Source organism: Denticeps clupeoides, chromosome 17, assembly GCF_900700375.1.
Source record: "Denticeps clupeoides chromosome 17, fDenClu1.1, whole genome shotgun sequence".
Lineage (NCBI taxonomy): Eukaryota > Metazoa > Chordata > Actinopteri > Clupeiformes > Denticipitidae > Denticeps > Denticeps clupeoides.
The window spans coordinates 14628599-14646304 of record NC_041723.1 but is presented as its reverse complement, the minus strand read 5'-3'; the positions used below and the strand labels follow the sequence as shown (position 1 = coordinate 14646304).

The window sequence follows — 17706 nt, the reverse complement described above, 5'->3', positions numbered from 1 at the left end:
GGTTTTATGTCAGTCCCCCAAATTCCTCTAATAAACAGACGCACTTTGTCACCACCTGCTGGTGGGTTTAAATAATGTCGCTCAGTCGCTGCTTGTCTTCTTATAGCATTTCTTTTTATGTATTTCACCTAAGCTATATACCTTTATACTCTTCTAAAAGAGTTACAAGTTGGATTGTTCTGTGTCCGCTTTGACACGCAAATGACACATTACCCTGTATGGTCTAAAATATCCTTTTCACACCTATAGGATTTCGTGGCCCTTCCAGTATGAACAGCACATAGAAATAGTGTTTGGGAGCAGATGAGATTTTAATGCATCTAACAAGTTGTGTCGCTTGGGACTTCATATGTGGACAAATTCTGCTTCATTGTTAGAACTTCAATTTTTACAGAATAAGCAGGGAAACCTAATTACACCATAAAAGCCAGTATCTTTACTTTAGTGAACGCAGAATACAAATTTGTACAACAATTTCTAGCATAATATCTTAAGTCATTCAATAAAAAGTTCACTAGAATATTTATTGTATGATGAAGAAAAAAACAACACATTCAAGGGAAATATAATGCAGATTAACTTAAAATTCTCTGTTGATTTTTTTTTTCTGAAACATTTTGTTTCATTCATGGCAACAAAGTCCAGCTTGTGCCGCCAAACGGTTTGAGCATACAAACCGCAAACAGCTTTTTAAAGTGAACTATTAACTACAAACAGTTACCAAATACATACGTTTTTCATCTTTTTTTTTTTTTATGAAAAGCCATTAAGCAAAGCAGTGTACTCTTGCACAGCAAAGTGAAGAAAGTTTTCTACAAATATTTGTTGTTCTCTTCATATCCGTTTCTTTCACATTCAACAGTTGTGCAGACACGGCACACAGGCCAAAGAATGCATCTCTTTAGATTTGCCAAGTATTTCCTGTAGTGTGCGGCATGTGATTCTGAGTGGGGTGGGGTCGGGTCGCTCCAGACCCTGGTGTTGGCATCATTTGATTTGGGTGGTGGTTTTGTGTCGTTGCAAGTGATGTTTGCTCTGATTCATAAATCCAGCTTTTCTGTGGAATAAGGCGATGCTCTGTGCACGAGAAGCTCTGAATGCTCTGATGAATTCCCTGATTTTTCTAATCTTCAACTGTGGTTGATGGGCTATGCCATTATTGCTTTGTACTTGAAAAAAGGCTTTTGATTGTATTGAGTCATCAGCTGCAAGTTTTCTGATGAAGTCTCAATAAAATAGTCCTGAATCAAAAAATGTGGGTTCTTCAGTTTAGTGTTAAAGTTCATTCTGTTAAGCCACTGTCACATTATTTCTGCCAGAGCAAATAAATAAGCACTTAAGGGCAGGAGGTTAACAGTCATTTTTTTCTAGTGCTTATGGGCTGAGCACATACAAAATTACATATAGTTATACCACAAATAATGTGATATTGTGATAATGACCTCTCTTCTGAGAGAATACCTATGGGCGATGCATGGTCTGAAGGCTGCATAGATCAACATCAGCTCATTTTGAGCCGCTAACATTTTCGTGTGGGAGGGAGGTATGTGTATTTCAGTATCTCTTTCTCTCTCTCTCTATATATATATATATATATATATATGAAAACACACAGGAAATAGATAGGAAATGTAAAGAGAGGCTCCTTTTTACAGCAAACCTTTTTTTTAAATATACAAAGTTGTGCAATCCAGAAGTGAGATCATATGAGATCAATTCCAGCCTGTTGCATTTGTTTTACTTTATGTCTTTAGCTGCTGAATCCCCTGATACTTTGGAGTCTGAAAGGCCGGCCCACCTTGAACCGATGCCAAACCGATGCAAAATGTGAGTGGCCTCTAAATGGATGAAGATGCACACTAAGCCAAACACTAGAGCAAGGCAAGGAAACACACTGCTTACCATGTCCAGCACTACAGAGGCTTTTACACAGGACTACCCTGTTAACTACTGCTCATAGTTGGGTCAATATTGGTCTATAGAGCCAAATTCACAAAAAAACAAAAAAAGAACAGGGAAAGGCTGCGCTATGCATACTGTAAGCATATAGTTACGCAATGTCGGGGTATTTACAGTACATGTGTACATCTTTGTACATGTTTGTTGCTTACAATTTTAATTGCATGTGAAAGCATAGTCAGATAAATCAAATCTAAAAAAAATGAAATTAAAAATTATAGTGTGGGCTAAAGATAAAAGTTCGTGTACGAACTTGAATAGGAAATGCGTCATTTTACTGGGGGATAAAAAAAAGCAAAGCAAAAACACAATGACTGATTTCTCATGTTCTGAGATGGGACCTTGTGTTGTAAAGTAGGCAGTGTATTCAGCAGCTGCAGGCCTGTCCCATAAACTTTACAAAAAGAGAAAGATACAGTGGAGCTTTAAACTTTAAACAGCAATGTTATTACAATTTCTTAAGGACCAACATTCACAACCATTAAAGGGAAAACGACCCAAAAAGAAAAAGAAAAGAAAAAACAACTTCCTTTTCAAATAAAATCACTTTGATTATTGACGATGATAATTCGGTTTCTCAAGAAAGTACAGTATAGTTAACAAAATAGTAAATATTAACCAGTGAATACTCTACTTAATAAGGATCTTGCCTCATAAACCTGGCAGTAATCCACAAAAATATACTTTTTTTCTTGAATCTGGTGAAGGTACAATACATAGGTACTTACACCGAAGGTGATATATATTAAAGTTGCTATGTACATAACAAAACAAAAGTTTGGCTCATCATCATTTTTTTAATTTACAAACAGAACAGCAAGTGTTCATGGCTTTTAGATATTATTTCGAAATCTGGTTAGTATGCTTACTGTTTCTTAACAAAAGACATCATGAAACAAATGTTCAGAGTGAAATTCCACAACTTAATGAGAACAGACATAGAGCTTTGGCTTATATTGCCATTAAGTTGTTGGCGTTGTGAGTGTTTCCAGTTCAACTGGGCTAGGTTTAACAGATTAAAACTTGCTCAAATTACTCACAAACGAGGGCATCATATTTGTTTATATGTCCTTATATATAAATACAGGTAGACAGAAATAAAAGTCCTTCATAGAATTTTGGAACAAACTCACAGGCTGATGAAGGACATGTTATAATATTTTTTGGTTCCTGCCTCCTAGTATAATGTTCTTCCAATTGACTACAAGTTTTAAAAAGAAGTAATTAATATTTCAAAGAGTTCATATGAGACTTCCTTATTTTACCTAAGGGCAATATAACAATGGCATGTGAACAACATCTGCAACAAAGGCAAGAGCCTCCCAACAGAGCGTAAGCCTGCTGATCATCACAGACTGACTGAAACATTGAAAAGAATAACAGCAAATAAAAACAGTGCCGGACTGGACCAGTGACTACAATAATCTAGATCGTATTGTTAATAAAATGGGACTCTCGAAATCTGATCTTCTGGGAGTACCTAGTAACACCTGCCTTTGTTTTTCATGTTAGTTGTGTTTACTTATTTATTTTAGATATGTCAGGACACCTTTCAATGCTTAGCTACTTACAAATGAAATGAAGTTAAATAATAATAATAATAATAATAATAATAATATAACAATAATGTCCCTCTCCTCAGCCCCACCCCTACATCTCAACACCGCTCCCTCAGCCTGGCTAAAGACCGGAGGTCAAGCCTGGGTGTGTTTATGTCACCCAGGCGTCCATACGCATGCGTTTGACCGAGGGGCTCTCACGCTCCTCTCCCCCGGCCGGGGGTCTGCTGCCCAGCCCCAGAGGAGAGTGGAAATCAGGACGGTGGTCCTCGCGGTCGCTGCCGTCGTAGGAGGAGCACGAGGAGCTGAGGCTGTCGACGGGCGAACGGCCCATGTCTGGGCGGCTGGAGGGAGGCTGCTGCTGCTGCTGGGGGAATCCGGACGGGGTAACACGCTCACGGGGTGGAGAGATGGGCTCTGACTTGATGTTGACATTCTGGCTGGTGTTAATGGAGAGGTTTGAGCCCTGAGGTAAATGGCTGCCACCCCTGTGTGGAATGGAAAAGGTGAGACTTCAGTTCCAGTCAAGAGTGGGGAAAGCTGTTATCTGAGCATGTGCAATACATGTGATGGCCACTTTATATATATTTCATATTTCATCAGTGGGAAATATGTTTATATGTTCAGAGATCATATCATATTATATATTGGTCTGTGGTAAACAATGTAAACACTGTGTCTATATGTAGTTGTCTGTGGGTATATATACTCACACCAGCGAGCTGAGAGCTACTTGGCCCAATTGGTGCTGTTGCCATGCCGACACAGAGCCCAGAGAGAGCCCTGGAGAGCTAAAGCCTTGCAGAGATGAGAGCTCTGCACTGCTCAGGGAGTATTCTACAAAACAACAGCACAAACAAGCATGAGTAAAGGCCCCACCTCTCACCAGCGAAGAGCTTCCTGAAGGGGAGAGCACAGCCAGTCGCACCCGTGTTGTAGGCAGTGGGCATGCTCGAATACACCAGGCCTTGGTGCGGCAGACTGGGGGTGGTGGCAGAGACCACAGGGGTGGCCAGGGGCTGAGTGGACTGGGCGCTACTTATCCTTTGAGTGTTCTGTCAACAACAAAAAAACAGATAAAAACACAATAGTAACATACAGCATTCACAAATATGCTCTTAACTTTATTAAATCCTATACACACCTGGATATTTACAAATATTTTATACATCCTACCCAAAACATACATACTTTCCACATCCAAACTATTAGTTATATTTAAGGCACCATCACTACATTAAATTGCGTTGTTGTAAAATAGTAACTGTTTCACAAAATGAATTTAATATCAGCACAATCGGTTTAAACAATTGGATGAAAATGTTTTTTGAACATTAAGAACTCACTATAAGATATATAATGTATTAAAAATGCATCTCAAAATGCTTGGCAACACCCTGGCTTAGTCATTTAAGTGTGAATTTTAATCAGACAGGATGGACATAGACACTGCTCTGTTCAAACATCTTGAGCTGAAAGTGACACTGAAATTCTGCCTTTGGCCACTGTGTGGGGCTATAGCTTCATTCAAGAGTTTCCTCAAACACTGTGCTCCAAGTACTGTATACTACTGTACATAGTAAATACTGTCCAAATACGTATAGCAAACCAGTTCATTTACAGTCAAATTTGATTTTTGATTTTGGGATCCACATTCTTTAATAAACAATGTTGCGCCAACCAATTGGGCCATTTGTACATAAGCAAAAATCTATGCCACTTTTGGTTCATGTATCTGCCATGAGACATCTCAGTTAGTACCTGGAATAACTGGTGGTCTAAAAGAACCTCTACATGCTATAAAAACACACCAAGGGTAGCATGCAGAGCTAAAATGGTCCAAATCCCATTTCCACCAAGCCATGCATATAGTAAACCCACAGCCTGCTTCAGAGTCCACTACACACTACTACTCCTATAGACTAGTGATGACCAAACAGTAGAAATTGTGCATTTATATACTCACACTAACCATACCATAACACTGATCAATGTGACCACTGTTCAAACGCCACTTACTAACATTGTGTCCCAGGGGGACTGTCCCTGTAACTACTGATTGTAATTCGTTCTGCATAAGGGTGTCTGATAAATGATAGAAATACAACAAACATATAGTACAAACACCACCATTCTATACCATAAGGTGACATTGACCATATGCCAACTACATTTTAAACTAAATATGACCCTACATTTGGCTGTACAAACTGTACTATATCAACCTCAGCTGCTCTCATCAGCGCAGTGCTATACCTTAAGTGGAACAGTGTGTTGAGCTAGCGCGGGGGGACAATACGTAATGGACTAGCTGGACTGCCTGTAATTAAGATGGGAAAAATGATCATGTGATCAGCAGTGAACCTAATTCTGTTCCTGAACCTGTGCAACGTGATCTGTTGTTAAGTAACGCAGCGCACACTCGGTTTCGTCCAATTCGCTGTCTGCATCCCAACTGCGGTTTGTCTGTTTGCCCGCTCGAATGACATCACTTGGGTCTACGAATCTCAAAAGACGACATCATCTTTCCTGAAGTCACGAGTTACTTACAAAAAATTAAGGGAGGGCAGCAGTTTATATTCAAATTTCAAACAATCGCTCTTATTAGAAAGATCTTAACCTAAGATCAACGCGTTTAGCTTCTCTTTGTTTTCAATCACAACATATCCCAAAATGACTTTGATAACTTTATAATGAGACATAATTGCATCAAATTTGCCTTCTCTCAGGCATGCACACACACACACACACACACACACACAACAGGGAGAATTGAAACAGGCTGTGGCCCTGTGAACCGAAGCACAGGCTGAAGGCATGCAGTGTAAAAAGAAACCAGCAGCAGATCTCAAACCCGAGCTCCTTTTCATTTTTCAAGCTCACAGGACAAATGCAGGATAACAAGAGCTGAGCTCATCCACCTCACATTGCTGCTGCCAAGGCTTCGCTTCAACTTTGCTCTACTACCTTTAGTGATGAGTCATTCATTTGCGTTTTTAATAAAAGTCTGGTTATGAGATGGCGTTTGAGAAGAAGCAGTTCAGCCATTTCTGCTTGGCCCAGGCACTCATCCAAACTCACCAGTTCCATTTCCTCCTCTTCTGACTGGACCCCCACCAAACAGAAGGGGAGAGAAGAAGGGCCATTACACAGAGAGGCCTGGTACTGTCACCCTTAAAAACCAGCACCCTGCTATTCTAAACATACACAAATACACAGGCTTCGGGCCATGCATCCGAAACGTTCAAACAAATCCGCTGCGCTCCACCTGCGCCTGCAGCCGATTGTGTTACACACACCGGCAGCCTGTAGTCAAATGAAATGGCTTTGGATTCAAATGAATTACCCGGGCTTCGCACATACTTAGGTGTCACTTTTCTACTTTCGTTGCGCCTCCAGGAAAAGCTGGAGTACAGTCGAACTTGAGTAGGGAGATTCATGATTAAATTGGATTTTTTTTTTCTTTGAATTGAAATTTTAAGCACACATGAATATTCGCTTCTACTACTGCCACATTTTATAACATGATCTATATGGGATGATGGCATGATTAGATGTCATTCTTATTATCAGAAATGGATAAATAGATCATCTAACCACAGCTATACAGTGTACCTGTATAACCTTGTTTTATTTTCAGGGCAATTCCACCTCAGACGTCAAATGTAAAGAAAATGGGTATATGACATTGCTTCTGTTTTGTTTAAATAATTCTCTGTCCTATTGCCATTAAAATTGGAACAGCTGTACACAACAGAGAAGGTATTTATTCCTTGCTCTGGATACCTTAATCATCATCCCAATTTTATTATAATTTATCACATCGCTTTGGCAAATAGGTCTGGTCAGGTTTACGGAACTCTTGAACTGAACACCAAAACGACAGCAGCAGGTCTTGTTGGTACGGTGGCGTCCACTTGATGCTAGAAAGTTTCATGCTTCCATACATTTCACTACCAGTGGCTCAGTCTGGCCTGCTGCCGCGCTGGCTTGTCCTCTGACTAGAACTAATTGTTGTAGGGAGCCAGAAAACAAAATGTACACGTCAGGTTGCTGTTTTTGCACTGAACTAGAGATAAAAAATGGATTTAAAGTCTTCTGGATGTTTTCATTTAAATTAGGTACCCTAATGACAGCCACCCCTAATTACACATGCCGTGTATAATTCCAGGTAGCGTGCGCTGTCTCTGCGCTGTGACAGTAGCATATTTAAGAGTACAGTACAGCACATTACAAATTTTAATGGGCGCCGGCTCGCCTGTCCCTCGGTTGCGCCCAGGCCAAGACTGTCTTAATACCACACTCAATCAATAACAGTGGGGAGACACGACAAGGGCGACAAGATATTATCTGGCTCACACTCTGGGCTCCTGATTAAGCCTTCATCCCCACTCTGTCTCAGTGCGATGTGATTAATTTAATACCATTATGTCCTAATGACAGGCTGTCTGCAAGCCTGCTCCCATGCTCCAGCCCTCACCCGTCTGGAACATGGAGCGGGCGAGAGAGACAGCCGACTCGTTTAATGATGTCGATTCCGAACTCCGCACGTCTCCGGTGGAATTACCTCGGGTTTCCGCTCTCTTCAACTATTTTCTGTATAGTACATATAGTACATTTTCTGCAAATCAATGAATTTACAGTTTACATGAAATGACAGTGACATGGAGTGGACTATATATTTGTACATTTTTAACTTAATATTCAAATATGAAAGATACTCTTTCAGGTCTCATCCACATGAGAACGCTTTTTGTAAGCGGTTTCTAAAAAACCTGCATCCACACAGGACCGTTATCTGAAATGTTGTCATCCACACGGAGACGCCGATAACGGCCCGAGCGCCTTTCTAAGCCGCCTCCACACCTGTAAGTGGTGCTGTAACTCTCCACTCTCCTTGTTTGTCGTCTAATTCTCCTCCGCGGAGGAGATCATCATTTATTCTCCAGCATTGTCTTTTCATTAGAAATGTGCACCGCATAGAGTATTTCTGGAAGTTACTTTATGAGGTTCTGCAACTGCTGCATTACAGCCACGAACGTGTTACCCACCACTGAGCCATTTGGGCTTATAGATCAGGTTGGAGGTTTGACTATTACATCAGCAAAATTCACTCTGGAACCTGTTTTAGAAAATAGCTGAGGACAGATCGGATAGGACAGATCGGATAGAAATTTTCACGTTTTAGAGAAAAACATTGTCGTGTGGATCTGATAGGCTCGTCCATGACTAGTCTTTCCCCTGTGTAGTTTCTGTGCACATTACGGAAATTGGTGTGCAGCATGACGGAAATTTGCTACCTCCTTAGCGCAGTGGGTGAGGATGGAGTTGCATTGTACTTTATGTGAATTGAATCCCGCTGCTGCGCGACTGTTTGTATTGTTTTATTGTCCCAATATTCAGCTATAGCACTTAACAGACCAAAACAGCACTAGCAGAGCCAGCGAAGGTACCGCCACACTCTTCAGGTGATTTGCAGTGCGGTTTGTGATGTTTTTATGTATATTCATATTGCCCAGCCTTATTGAGCTACGTTCTGGCTAGAATGCTGTTTGTGTGTAGATTCAGCACTGATCTACAGGGTTTAGGTGTGGCCAGAATAGCCTAGCGTGTATTTACCAAACACGACATCAGCCTCTCGGAGGAGCATTAACAGTGTTGGGAACCAGCAGCACGTGAAGGTGGAACAAGGAAGTGACTGGTCAAAATTCGGAAAACTTTCTTCTTCTTCGTGTTTTTTTTTCCCCCTCCTCCCTGTGATTTATGACCATGACAGTTCTCCGTAGCCTCAGGTGCTCACGGTGGTCAGAGCTCCCTGCACCTTAATTATAATCATTAAGAAGGCCCTCTAATTTTAATATGAATAATTGAGTGTGGGTTGGAGCGTGTGGCCCTCTGAGACATCCCCCTCTCTCCGGAGTGGTAGTGATCTGCCAGAGAATCTCCTCCGCCCAAACAAAAAAAATAATCACAAAAGGGTATTGTTCTATGTTTGCAACATAACAAGGAGCCTATCAGCATATTCTCATCAACGACACCACGCAGGGTTTTTTTCTCCGTCTATCTATTGAGGGCAGTCTGAGGTACAATATAACACACGCACCTCATACAGGAAAACCAGAAAGTGTAGAACGGTTTTAAAATGAAACTGCAACCTTCCAGACAAGTGTCTAGTCAGCGTGTCTGTGCAGAGGATGGTGGCTTTCAGCAGGACTCACCAGCGGAGGCATCATGCCCTTGCTGGACGGAGGGATGACTACTCTCAGGTCTGGCTTGCGGCTGCCGATCCCCATGTTGCCCCCTGGAGGCGGTGGAGACTTTGTGGGCATGACTTTTCCCAGGCCGTTCCCGCTGGATGTGCCCAGGAGACCCGGAGAACCTCTGGGGTTGACGAAGCCGTTGCCTGGGACGAGAACAGAAACACAGAGGGGAGCAGTGAGACAGTATTCTGCGCAAAGTAGCTCTAAAACACACCATTACGCCGCAGTGGAGAATTGCGTGGCATGCGTTGCTAATGTTCCAAGCCCCTCCAGGAAGTTCTAATAGTCTGGTAATTATCTTCTGCATTTATAAAAATAAAACATCCATTTTAAAATTGATGAGCCTTCGCTTCTGTTGGTGAACGATTGTATCATGGCCCAGAGTCGTGCATCCTGGAATGAGGGAAGCGATTCTGCTGAGCAAATGTACTGTGACTTGTACTTTTTAGGAAGGGAGAGGCAATCGTCATTAAGGGTGGGTTAAAGATGGGGGCTAAGACCGCCAAAACTATTTTTTTTTCTGTCAGCTGTCTGAGACCTTCTCTATTGTATTAGCATGTCACCCTCGCGTTTCATACCATCTGCTTGCTGGCATTGTTAGAATTTCCTTCACACATTATTTTCGAACAATCACGGCTTATTTCGACACATGAGCATGTACCTTGCAGAAACAAACACAGGAATTGCTGCTCAGGCAGGGTCAAAGTGCATCTGCTGGGAACCAGCTTTGTTCTTCCAGTGGTTCTGTACGATGCCGTTTGTCAACTTTTAACCTACCCAACTCCGCTGAGAAATTACTCACATGGCTTATTATTGTCCTTTTATATAGAATTCCAATTATATTTTACAAATGCATTGGTGGCAGTGGTGGCCTAGCGGTTAAGGATGCGGCCCCGTAATCAGAAGGTTGCCAGTTCTGATCCCTAGCCGCCAAGGTGCCACTGAGGTGACACCGTCCCCACACACTGCTCCCCGGGCGCCTGTCATGGCTGCCCACTGCTCACCAAGGGTGATGGTTAAAAGCAGAGGAGACATTTCGCTGTGTGCCCTGTGTACCACAATGACAATCACTTCACTTTCACTTATTAAATGTATCAAATTAAAACTATCTTTTTCATCAAATCAATGTTTTTATGTATTTTTTAGGCCTTATGGCAAAAAAAGGAAGAAGTTGCAGTAGGTGAGAGGGACTCACAGTAGCTGAGCTGGTCAAAGCGACACCCCGTCCTTAGCCTGCCCCCTCCAGTTAATATAGCACAGTGCTGATATAGGCACAACGCAGCCATAACTCAGACCATGAGGTTAGTGCTGCAGGGGGTCCTCACAGTGATGTAGATCCAAAATAAGCAGCCGACTTCACCGTGACTAATTATACACATTACTACTAGGGGTAGGGTGACCAGAAAAATCCATGTCAGGAGGACACTTTAAACTGGGACAGGATTTGCAAATGACTTTTTTTTCTGATGGAAGGTACTTTTACACTCAGTGGTCATGTGACACCAAAGACAACTGTGTGTTCTTTTTTCCATGAGTAACAAGCGCAATACACAGAAATCCTAGACTCACATAAGCTAACTTATAAAAAGTAATCTCTAAATGTCTAAAAATATGTCTAAAAAGTAAATATCTTAACTGGTCCAGGTTGTTAAACCAGTCTCAGAATAACAGAAGGTCTCTGATATCATCTTGGTCACTCTTGTGTCCTCATGTTTAGATGACTTAAAAGTTTGCTGAAATCTTTCTAGATTTATTTTATAAAATATGATGTATTTAAGATCTCAGAGTCCCACTACAGGGCATCAGTGATGTTTTGTTTTTTTTTGTGCTTAATGAAACACAGCCTGGCTGTAAACTGAGCAGGAGCCCCAGCAGGAAACTGGCAGAACAGCCTGATAAGAACGTTCTCCATACATGGTCAAATATAGAGTTATGTGCCCACCCACGTGACGTACACACATTGACTACTCTGCAGTCGAGAAGCCTTCCAACCTAAACATAACCTTCATACAAAACCATCATGTGTGGTGTTTTTATCTATGTATGAGTTACGTTAGCATGTCCACATATGAGAAATCACCACTGACGCTAAACAGGATAGAGATATTTTTTTTCCCAACTCTGTTTAAAAGAGTTTAAAAGGTACAAGTTACAAGAACAAAACACCCACCCCCCATTCTGCTAATTTGTCAGAAATACTGTAAAGCTGTGGCTGGCAATAGAGGAAACGTCAGGTGAGTAGGGGGTAGAACGGTGCAGACCATACCAGTATCATTCTTAGCACAATATGACTATAAAATATACAGGAAGAGTGTAGACTGCTAAAAATCAGACAGTCGTTATATGACTGGACCAAACTAATAAAGAAAACACCCTTAACAACAAGGTTTGCCTTCAAAAATGAGACCAAAGCGCATTCCGCAATATATCCTACAAATATCATTATTATATCTTTTTTACATAATGAACAATGATATTACCAAATTGAATAATCTCAATCTAAACACAGATTTATCACTTAATAAATTAGCATTTTTTAATCAGTATTTTATTGGTTGATTAGCATAATTTTTTTAAACATTCATATTCAGAAACATACAGTAATTCTGAATTACAATGGTAATTATATTTTTATTCAGATTAATTCTGGAACACAGTGGATTTAAATATGAATGTTGAAAATCATGATAGAATTTTAGAGCCTACTGCTTTAAACAAATCCAGAATCCACAGAAGAACTGCAACCATGCACAGTATGCGCCAAGGCAAACGAGAGCCGGTCCCCTGCCAGTGACAGCAGCCCAGTCCACGTTGTCTGGTGTCCTCGACCTTAATGCATTTGCACACAGCCACTTTGCTGAACAGCTTCTTCTTTGTCTTGGGCACAACTCGTGCAAGCAGAGAATTAAAGTCTTCTTCTCCCTGTCTCCCTCCCTCTCTCTTTCAACTCTTTCTGTTTGATTCATTCCTGACTCAGACCTACTGTACCCAATTGAGTCAGCGCACCATAAAATCATCTCCCAGTGAACACAGGACAAGCCCTGTTGTGTTTTCTCACTGTCTTCTTAAATGAAGATGCTGGCGGGTCTGAATAATGGATGGCCTTTTTGGGAATGTTACGTAACGTGTTCATTTACAAAACACAAACATTTTTGTTTGCACCAGTAGCTGAAGAAGAGCCCACATTCTCCGGACCGCGAGGCACGGCACAGAGCGAGGTCGGACCCATGGTGCGCCGTCATTACCTTTAGTGACGCGATTGTTTCCGAAGGGCCCACGAAATGTGCATGAATGAGGAGAGGACTAATGGATTTTCAAATCAAAGCAATGCCTCTGTAATAGACTAAGTGTTACAGAGACCAAATTCCAATAATAGCTTTAATTAATGAGCCTGAACAGTGCCTCTTTAGCTGGTTACTTTGGATTGTTTTCGCTCCGGAAACCCATCGCAGAACAATGTGCTCAGGCTGAGAGCTACAACAGTTGTGCCAAGAACAGCCCTATTCATATTTTACTTGGAGAGCCCCTTAGAACAAAAATAAATATCATTTATATCCTTTCAATGGGAGTTTGTGAGGAAGAAAAAAAATCATGATCCTTTGGGAATTCTCCAGGATTTCATGGACCTGGAGATACAGTGGAACATCACGTACAGAAACGTTTCTCTCGTGCTGTGATTGTTCTTCAACTTTCGCCAGCTCCTCGGTATTAATGAGGGAATCTGCAGGCACGGCTTACGGGCGAATTGCATAACAGAGAAAATACGCAAATCCCTTACATCCCAACAATCTCCCAGCAGCAATGCTCCTTACTCCACAAAGCCCCCTCCGCCTCGGCCAGATACAATCATCTGCTGCGGCAGACATCTACACTGATTGATGGTAGAGCGCCAATTATGATTTATATACATCCGTGGATATTTAACCATGGACATGGCTATTTTTAGAGTAACGTTTCCTAAAAATCCAGGAAGTAAAAAAAAAAAAAAAGCCCCAAGCTGAATCAAAGCTTTATGAGGATCTTCGGTAGCATCATTTTGTTGAAAGCACTAAGCACTCAGCGCAATAACAGCACCGCCGTGGCAAGGGGATAAACTAGTTATGTAAGCGGGAGCATCAGCCCATGTGCAGATCTGGCATGAATCTACCCAGACTCGGACGGGTCTTGTCCACCTTCCACGGCCCTGGGAGCTCCAGACGCCAACAGAGCGCACAGACTGTCGGCTCCCATTCTGCCAGGGTGCCCCCTGTTGAAGGGACCCCCTGCACAGTCGGCAGGGCTGATCAGAGGAAAAAGAATCACGATTAGCATCCAGGCGGAAGGCGGGAAGGGCTGGGGATCGCTATTCTGTCCTCTATTTACCTACTCTACCCATCGCTCGGGCATCAACCAAACATGTCACATGGGATCCGAGGACGTGTTTAGTGATGACACAGCAAGGACCGCTGCCGGTGGCTATGGGGTGGAACGGTCAGGTTTTGCTGCAGCTGGTGAAAGGTGCAGTCCCAAGCATCAATAAATCATGATATGAGCACGATCTGCCTCGGTGCCACTTCTTTAGGGAGAGAAAGTGGCAAAAAAAAAAGACTTCTCTCCCTCAACATTTGTGTAATTTATACAATTCCCTTCAACCAATGCCTTTTTTCTTCAAATCAGTGTAGGATCAGATCTGCTTGTCAATTCGCCATCCAGAAGAAATGAGGGTGTCAAAATTTCCCTCGGCTGAAACACGTCTTATTATGTTTCCATGTGCTATTATCAGTTTAAAGCTCCGGCAAGGGGGATTCAGAAAAAACAATAATGCTTCGCTGAATATTTCGTGCGCTACAATAGCATAAGGCTGTGTGTAAACTAAAGCCTTTTTGTTCCAGTAGGCTGGTGAGTCATTTCTGTCCCCAAGCAAGCGTACACGTGGTTAGGTAACACAAAAAATTGTGAAAAGGGAGGCGAATTGTGGTACAAGGAGCGCGTGATATTTCCTAGACAAAATGATTCATTTGCACCCTACCAACTCCTGTCAGTATGAAGAAAGATCTTTCTCTTGCCGGGAGAGGGGCTGCCATATCTGCAGGGATTAGAGCCTGGATCGCCGCCGCCATTCCCTGGACCTAATCAGCGATCAGGAACCTTTCCCAGAACTCTTACTGTCAATATCAAGCCACATGGCAGGGGCAAGAAAGGGCGCAAGGACCCGCTTTTCCGAAAGGCCTCTTCTCGGGCCCTGTGAAAAACCAGAGGTATGCGGGGCATCTGATGGCAACGCCGAAGAGGCTCCCTTTTTCCGGGCAGTCTCCGTGCTGTTGGGAACAAACAACAGCTGCACTCACTCCAGCGAGTGCCAAGGGCTGAGGCCCGCGGGCATGCGGCCCAAACCACAACCCACAGCCGGACTGCTAACTAAGCACAGGTTCACACCGCCCCGGCAGGCCGCAAGATGCTGCTCATCCTCCCAGCTCGGAGCCAGCGTTTCATCCACAGCTTCGTGTGCAACTGCTGCAAGGAAAACGGAGACAAACTGGACAATCCCGCCGCTCTGCAGGCGAGCGTGCTCTGTTGCATGGCAGGCCGGCATTCGTGGGGGAGTGTGGGTGACGGAGATAAGGTTCAGAAACCCACCTGCCTCTGCCCCTCACGCGGCACATAGCGGCCATGACAGCCCGTCCGCTCATTGTGTACGCAGGACTTGCAGGGATGTCATGGCCGGAATGCCTGCTGGCCCGGGCATCTTGCAGGCCTCTCTCACACCTTATAAGGGCCGCCACGGTACCAGGAAAACACATGCACCTGTCCATGGTGGGAAGGAGCGCGCAGACAGGCCGCGGGGGAGTGGCTGGCGGAGGCGGCGTCCGAGGCCTTAAAGGAAGTGTTACGTCTGCTTACGCGAACTTCAAAATGTTTACATTATTGTGGCTGCTGCTATAAAAAAATATATATATTTTAATTTAATTTAAGTTTAATTTGCTGGCATATTTTAATTTGAGGTTGCCTGAATAACTGCTTGTGAGCAAATAATCAAGTCATTTTAACAAACCGAGTAACTAACAACAAAGAAGAATGTCTTTATGAACATATAGTGACATTCATATCTGTTTTTTAGAGCTCTTCTTATAAAACAAATAACACTCAAATTTAAGTATATTAGTACAGCATTGTCTAGTAATTTATTATCTATTTCTTATCACGTTAGAGATAACAGATTAGCTAACATTATAAAAACATCATCAATAATATGGCAAATACAATCCTAAAGGTAAAATGCTGTAACGCTGCATGCCCTATTTAATATAGAAAGTGATTCATCAACGCCTTAAGCACTGCTGACTTCAGCCTTTCCAGCCCACTGATATCTCAACAGGTCTGTAAACACAATCTTTGCCGCTCTCAAACTTCCAGGTTAAAGTGATATTTTATCATATGCGCCGCTTGCGTAGTGCATTACCCCCACATTCCTCCACACCGTACATCTGTCTACCCGGGGCCAGTCTGCGCAGTGACACAGACAAAATAGCCCACTAGAGAACACAGGCAACCCTGGTATTTGTAACTGTCAAGAAGGAACAGTTGGACACATGACCTTGCTGGTGTCCTTGGTGATTTGACAGTGTGTGTACACACAAGCAGCAGGGCAGAGACATTAACAGCTGCCACTATTTTCTTCCATTGCATTGCTATTTACAGCAGGGCTGGGATGGGTGTGGGATTGGGTTTCCCTTAGCATTTAAGGGAACTCATCACTGCAAAGGAGAACTTTTAAGAATTTCTAATTATTTAGTACTATTTCAACTCCAGTATGCTACTGGAGTCCAGTTGGGGCAGCGGTGACCCAGTGGGTAAGAAAGTGGACCCGTAATCATAAAATATCAAACCGCTGAGGTGCCACAAAGAAAAGTACGGTCCCCACACACCTTTCATGGCTGCCCACTGCTCACTAAGGTGATGGGTTGAATGCGGAGGACACATTTCGTTTGGTCAACGTGTGCTGTGCTGCAATGACTTCACTTCACAAACAATGACAGTGTGCAGTACAATGTCAAGTTCATGATTGAAAGAAATACCAAGAAACATGCTGGAGATTCAATTGTATGAAACGTTTACTGAGGTACAGGGTCCTTCAAAAGAGTTCTTCCGGAAGTGATTGGCGACGCATCTATTAGTAGGTGATTATCCGAAAGAACCTGCCATCACACCAGCCATCGCTGAACAGGTTTCCCCTTTACTCTTTCATGGCACTGCCTGCTGCGCTGTCAGAGCACTGCATGCAGAGACCTCTTCAAACGCCCGTAACCAGGTGCGGCTGACAGGCATCCACGTCCTCCATGGCTTGAAAGAGCGGAAGCTGGAAACGCTCGCGCTTTCGCGCTTTCCTTCTGGTCCGCTACTGCTATAGAAATAATGCTACGTTTGGGGCTGGTCAAGAACAGTCCTTCACTCCCCATCACAGGCACACGGACCAGACCATCCAGAGGGACTTACCCACAGGGCTGCAGCCTACACCGTTTGGCACTGTGAGCTCGGGGGTACCCAGCATGCCACCTAATGAGATGCACAAAATGACATGATTAACCATCTGCATCCTCCGCCTCAGCATATGTGCGTGCACGCGCTCAGACACCTCGGGACTCTTCATCACTTGCCTGATGGCAGGTCACTGATCTCAACCTAACGCTGTGAGAGTGGCCAGTGTTTTCAGCCTTACAGCCCATGAGAACTGAGTGCCAGTGGAAATTGTTTTTGGCGACCCAATTTGATCCTGCTTGTCAGCAATGATCTGAATTTGAGCAATTTTAATTGAGAAATTCCATACCCTACAGTACCTTTGCAGTGAGCTCACCAAGCTTGCAAACTGTGAAATCCCTTGGTTAAGGCTGTGGTCAGAGCTGGCTGTTGTGGGTACAGCACTTGAATTTGTGAGAACTGACACACAGTCT

General features: G+C 43.1%; 1 protein-coding gene across 9 annotated transcripts in view; it reads right to left on the bottom strand.

Annotated features, from left to right (window-relative positions):
- Window positions 1–292: 292 nt before the first annotated feature.
- The window catches only part of mef2aa (myocyte enhancer factor 2aa), a 74772-nt gene continuing 57358 nt past the window's right edge, over window positions 293–17706 (bottom strand). For 6 of the 9 annotated variants that reach the window (XM_028957381.1, XM_028957385.1, XM_028957380.1 and 3 more), the window contains 5 exons: window positions 9737–9921; window positions 6600–6623; window positions 4447–4573; window positions 4232–4355; window positions 293–4006 (listed from right to left, as the gene is read on the bottom strand). In XM_028957381.1, the coding sequence (XP_028813214.1) occupies window positions 3670–4006; window positions 4232–4355; window positions 4447–4573; window positions 6600–6623; window positions 9737–9921 (797 nt within the window). In that variant the 3' untranslated portion in view covers window positions 293–3669. The remainder of the gene's footprint in view (window positions 4007–4231; window positions 4356–4446; window positions 4574–6599; window positions 6624–9736; window positions 9922–17706) is intronic. The other 3 variants (XM_028957382.1, XM_028957389.1, XM_028957388.1) reach the window with 1 other exon arrangement.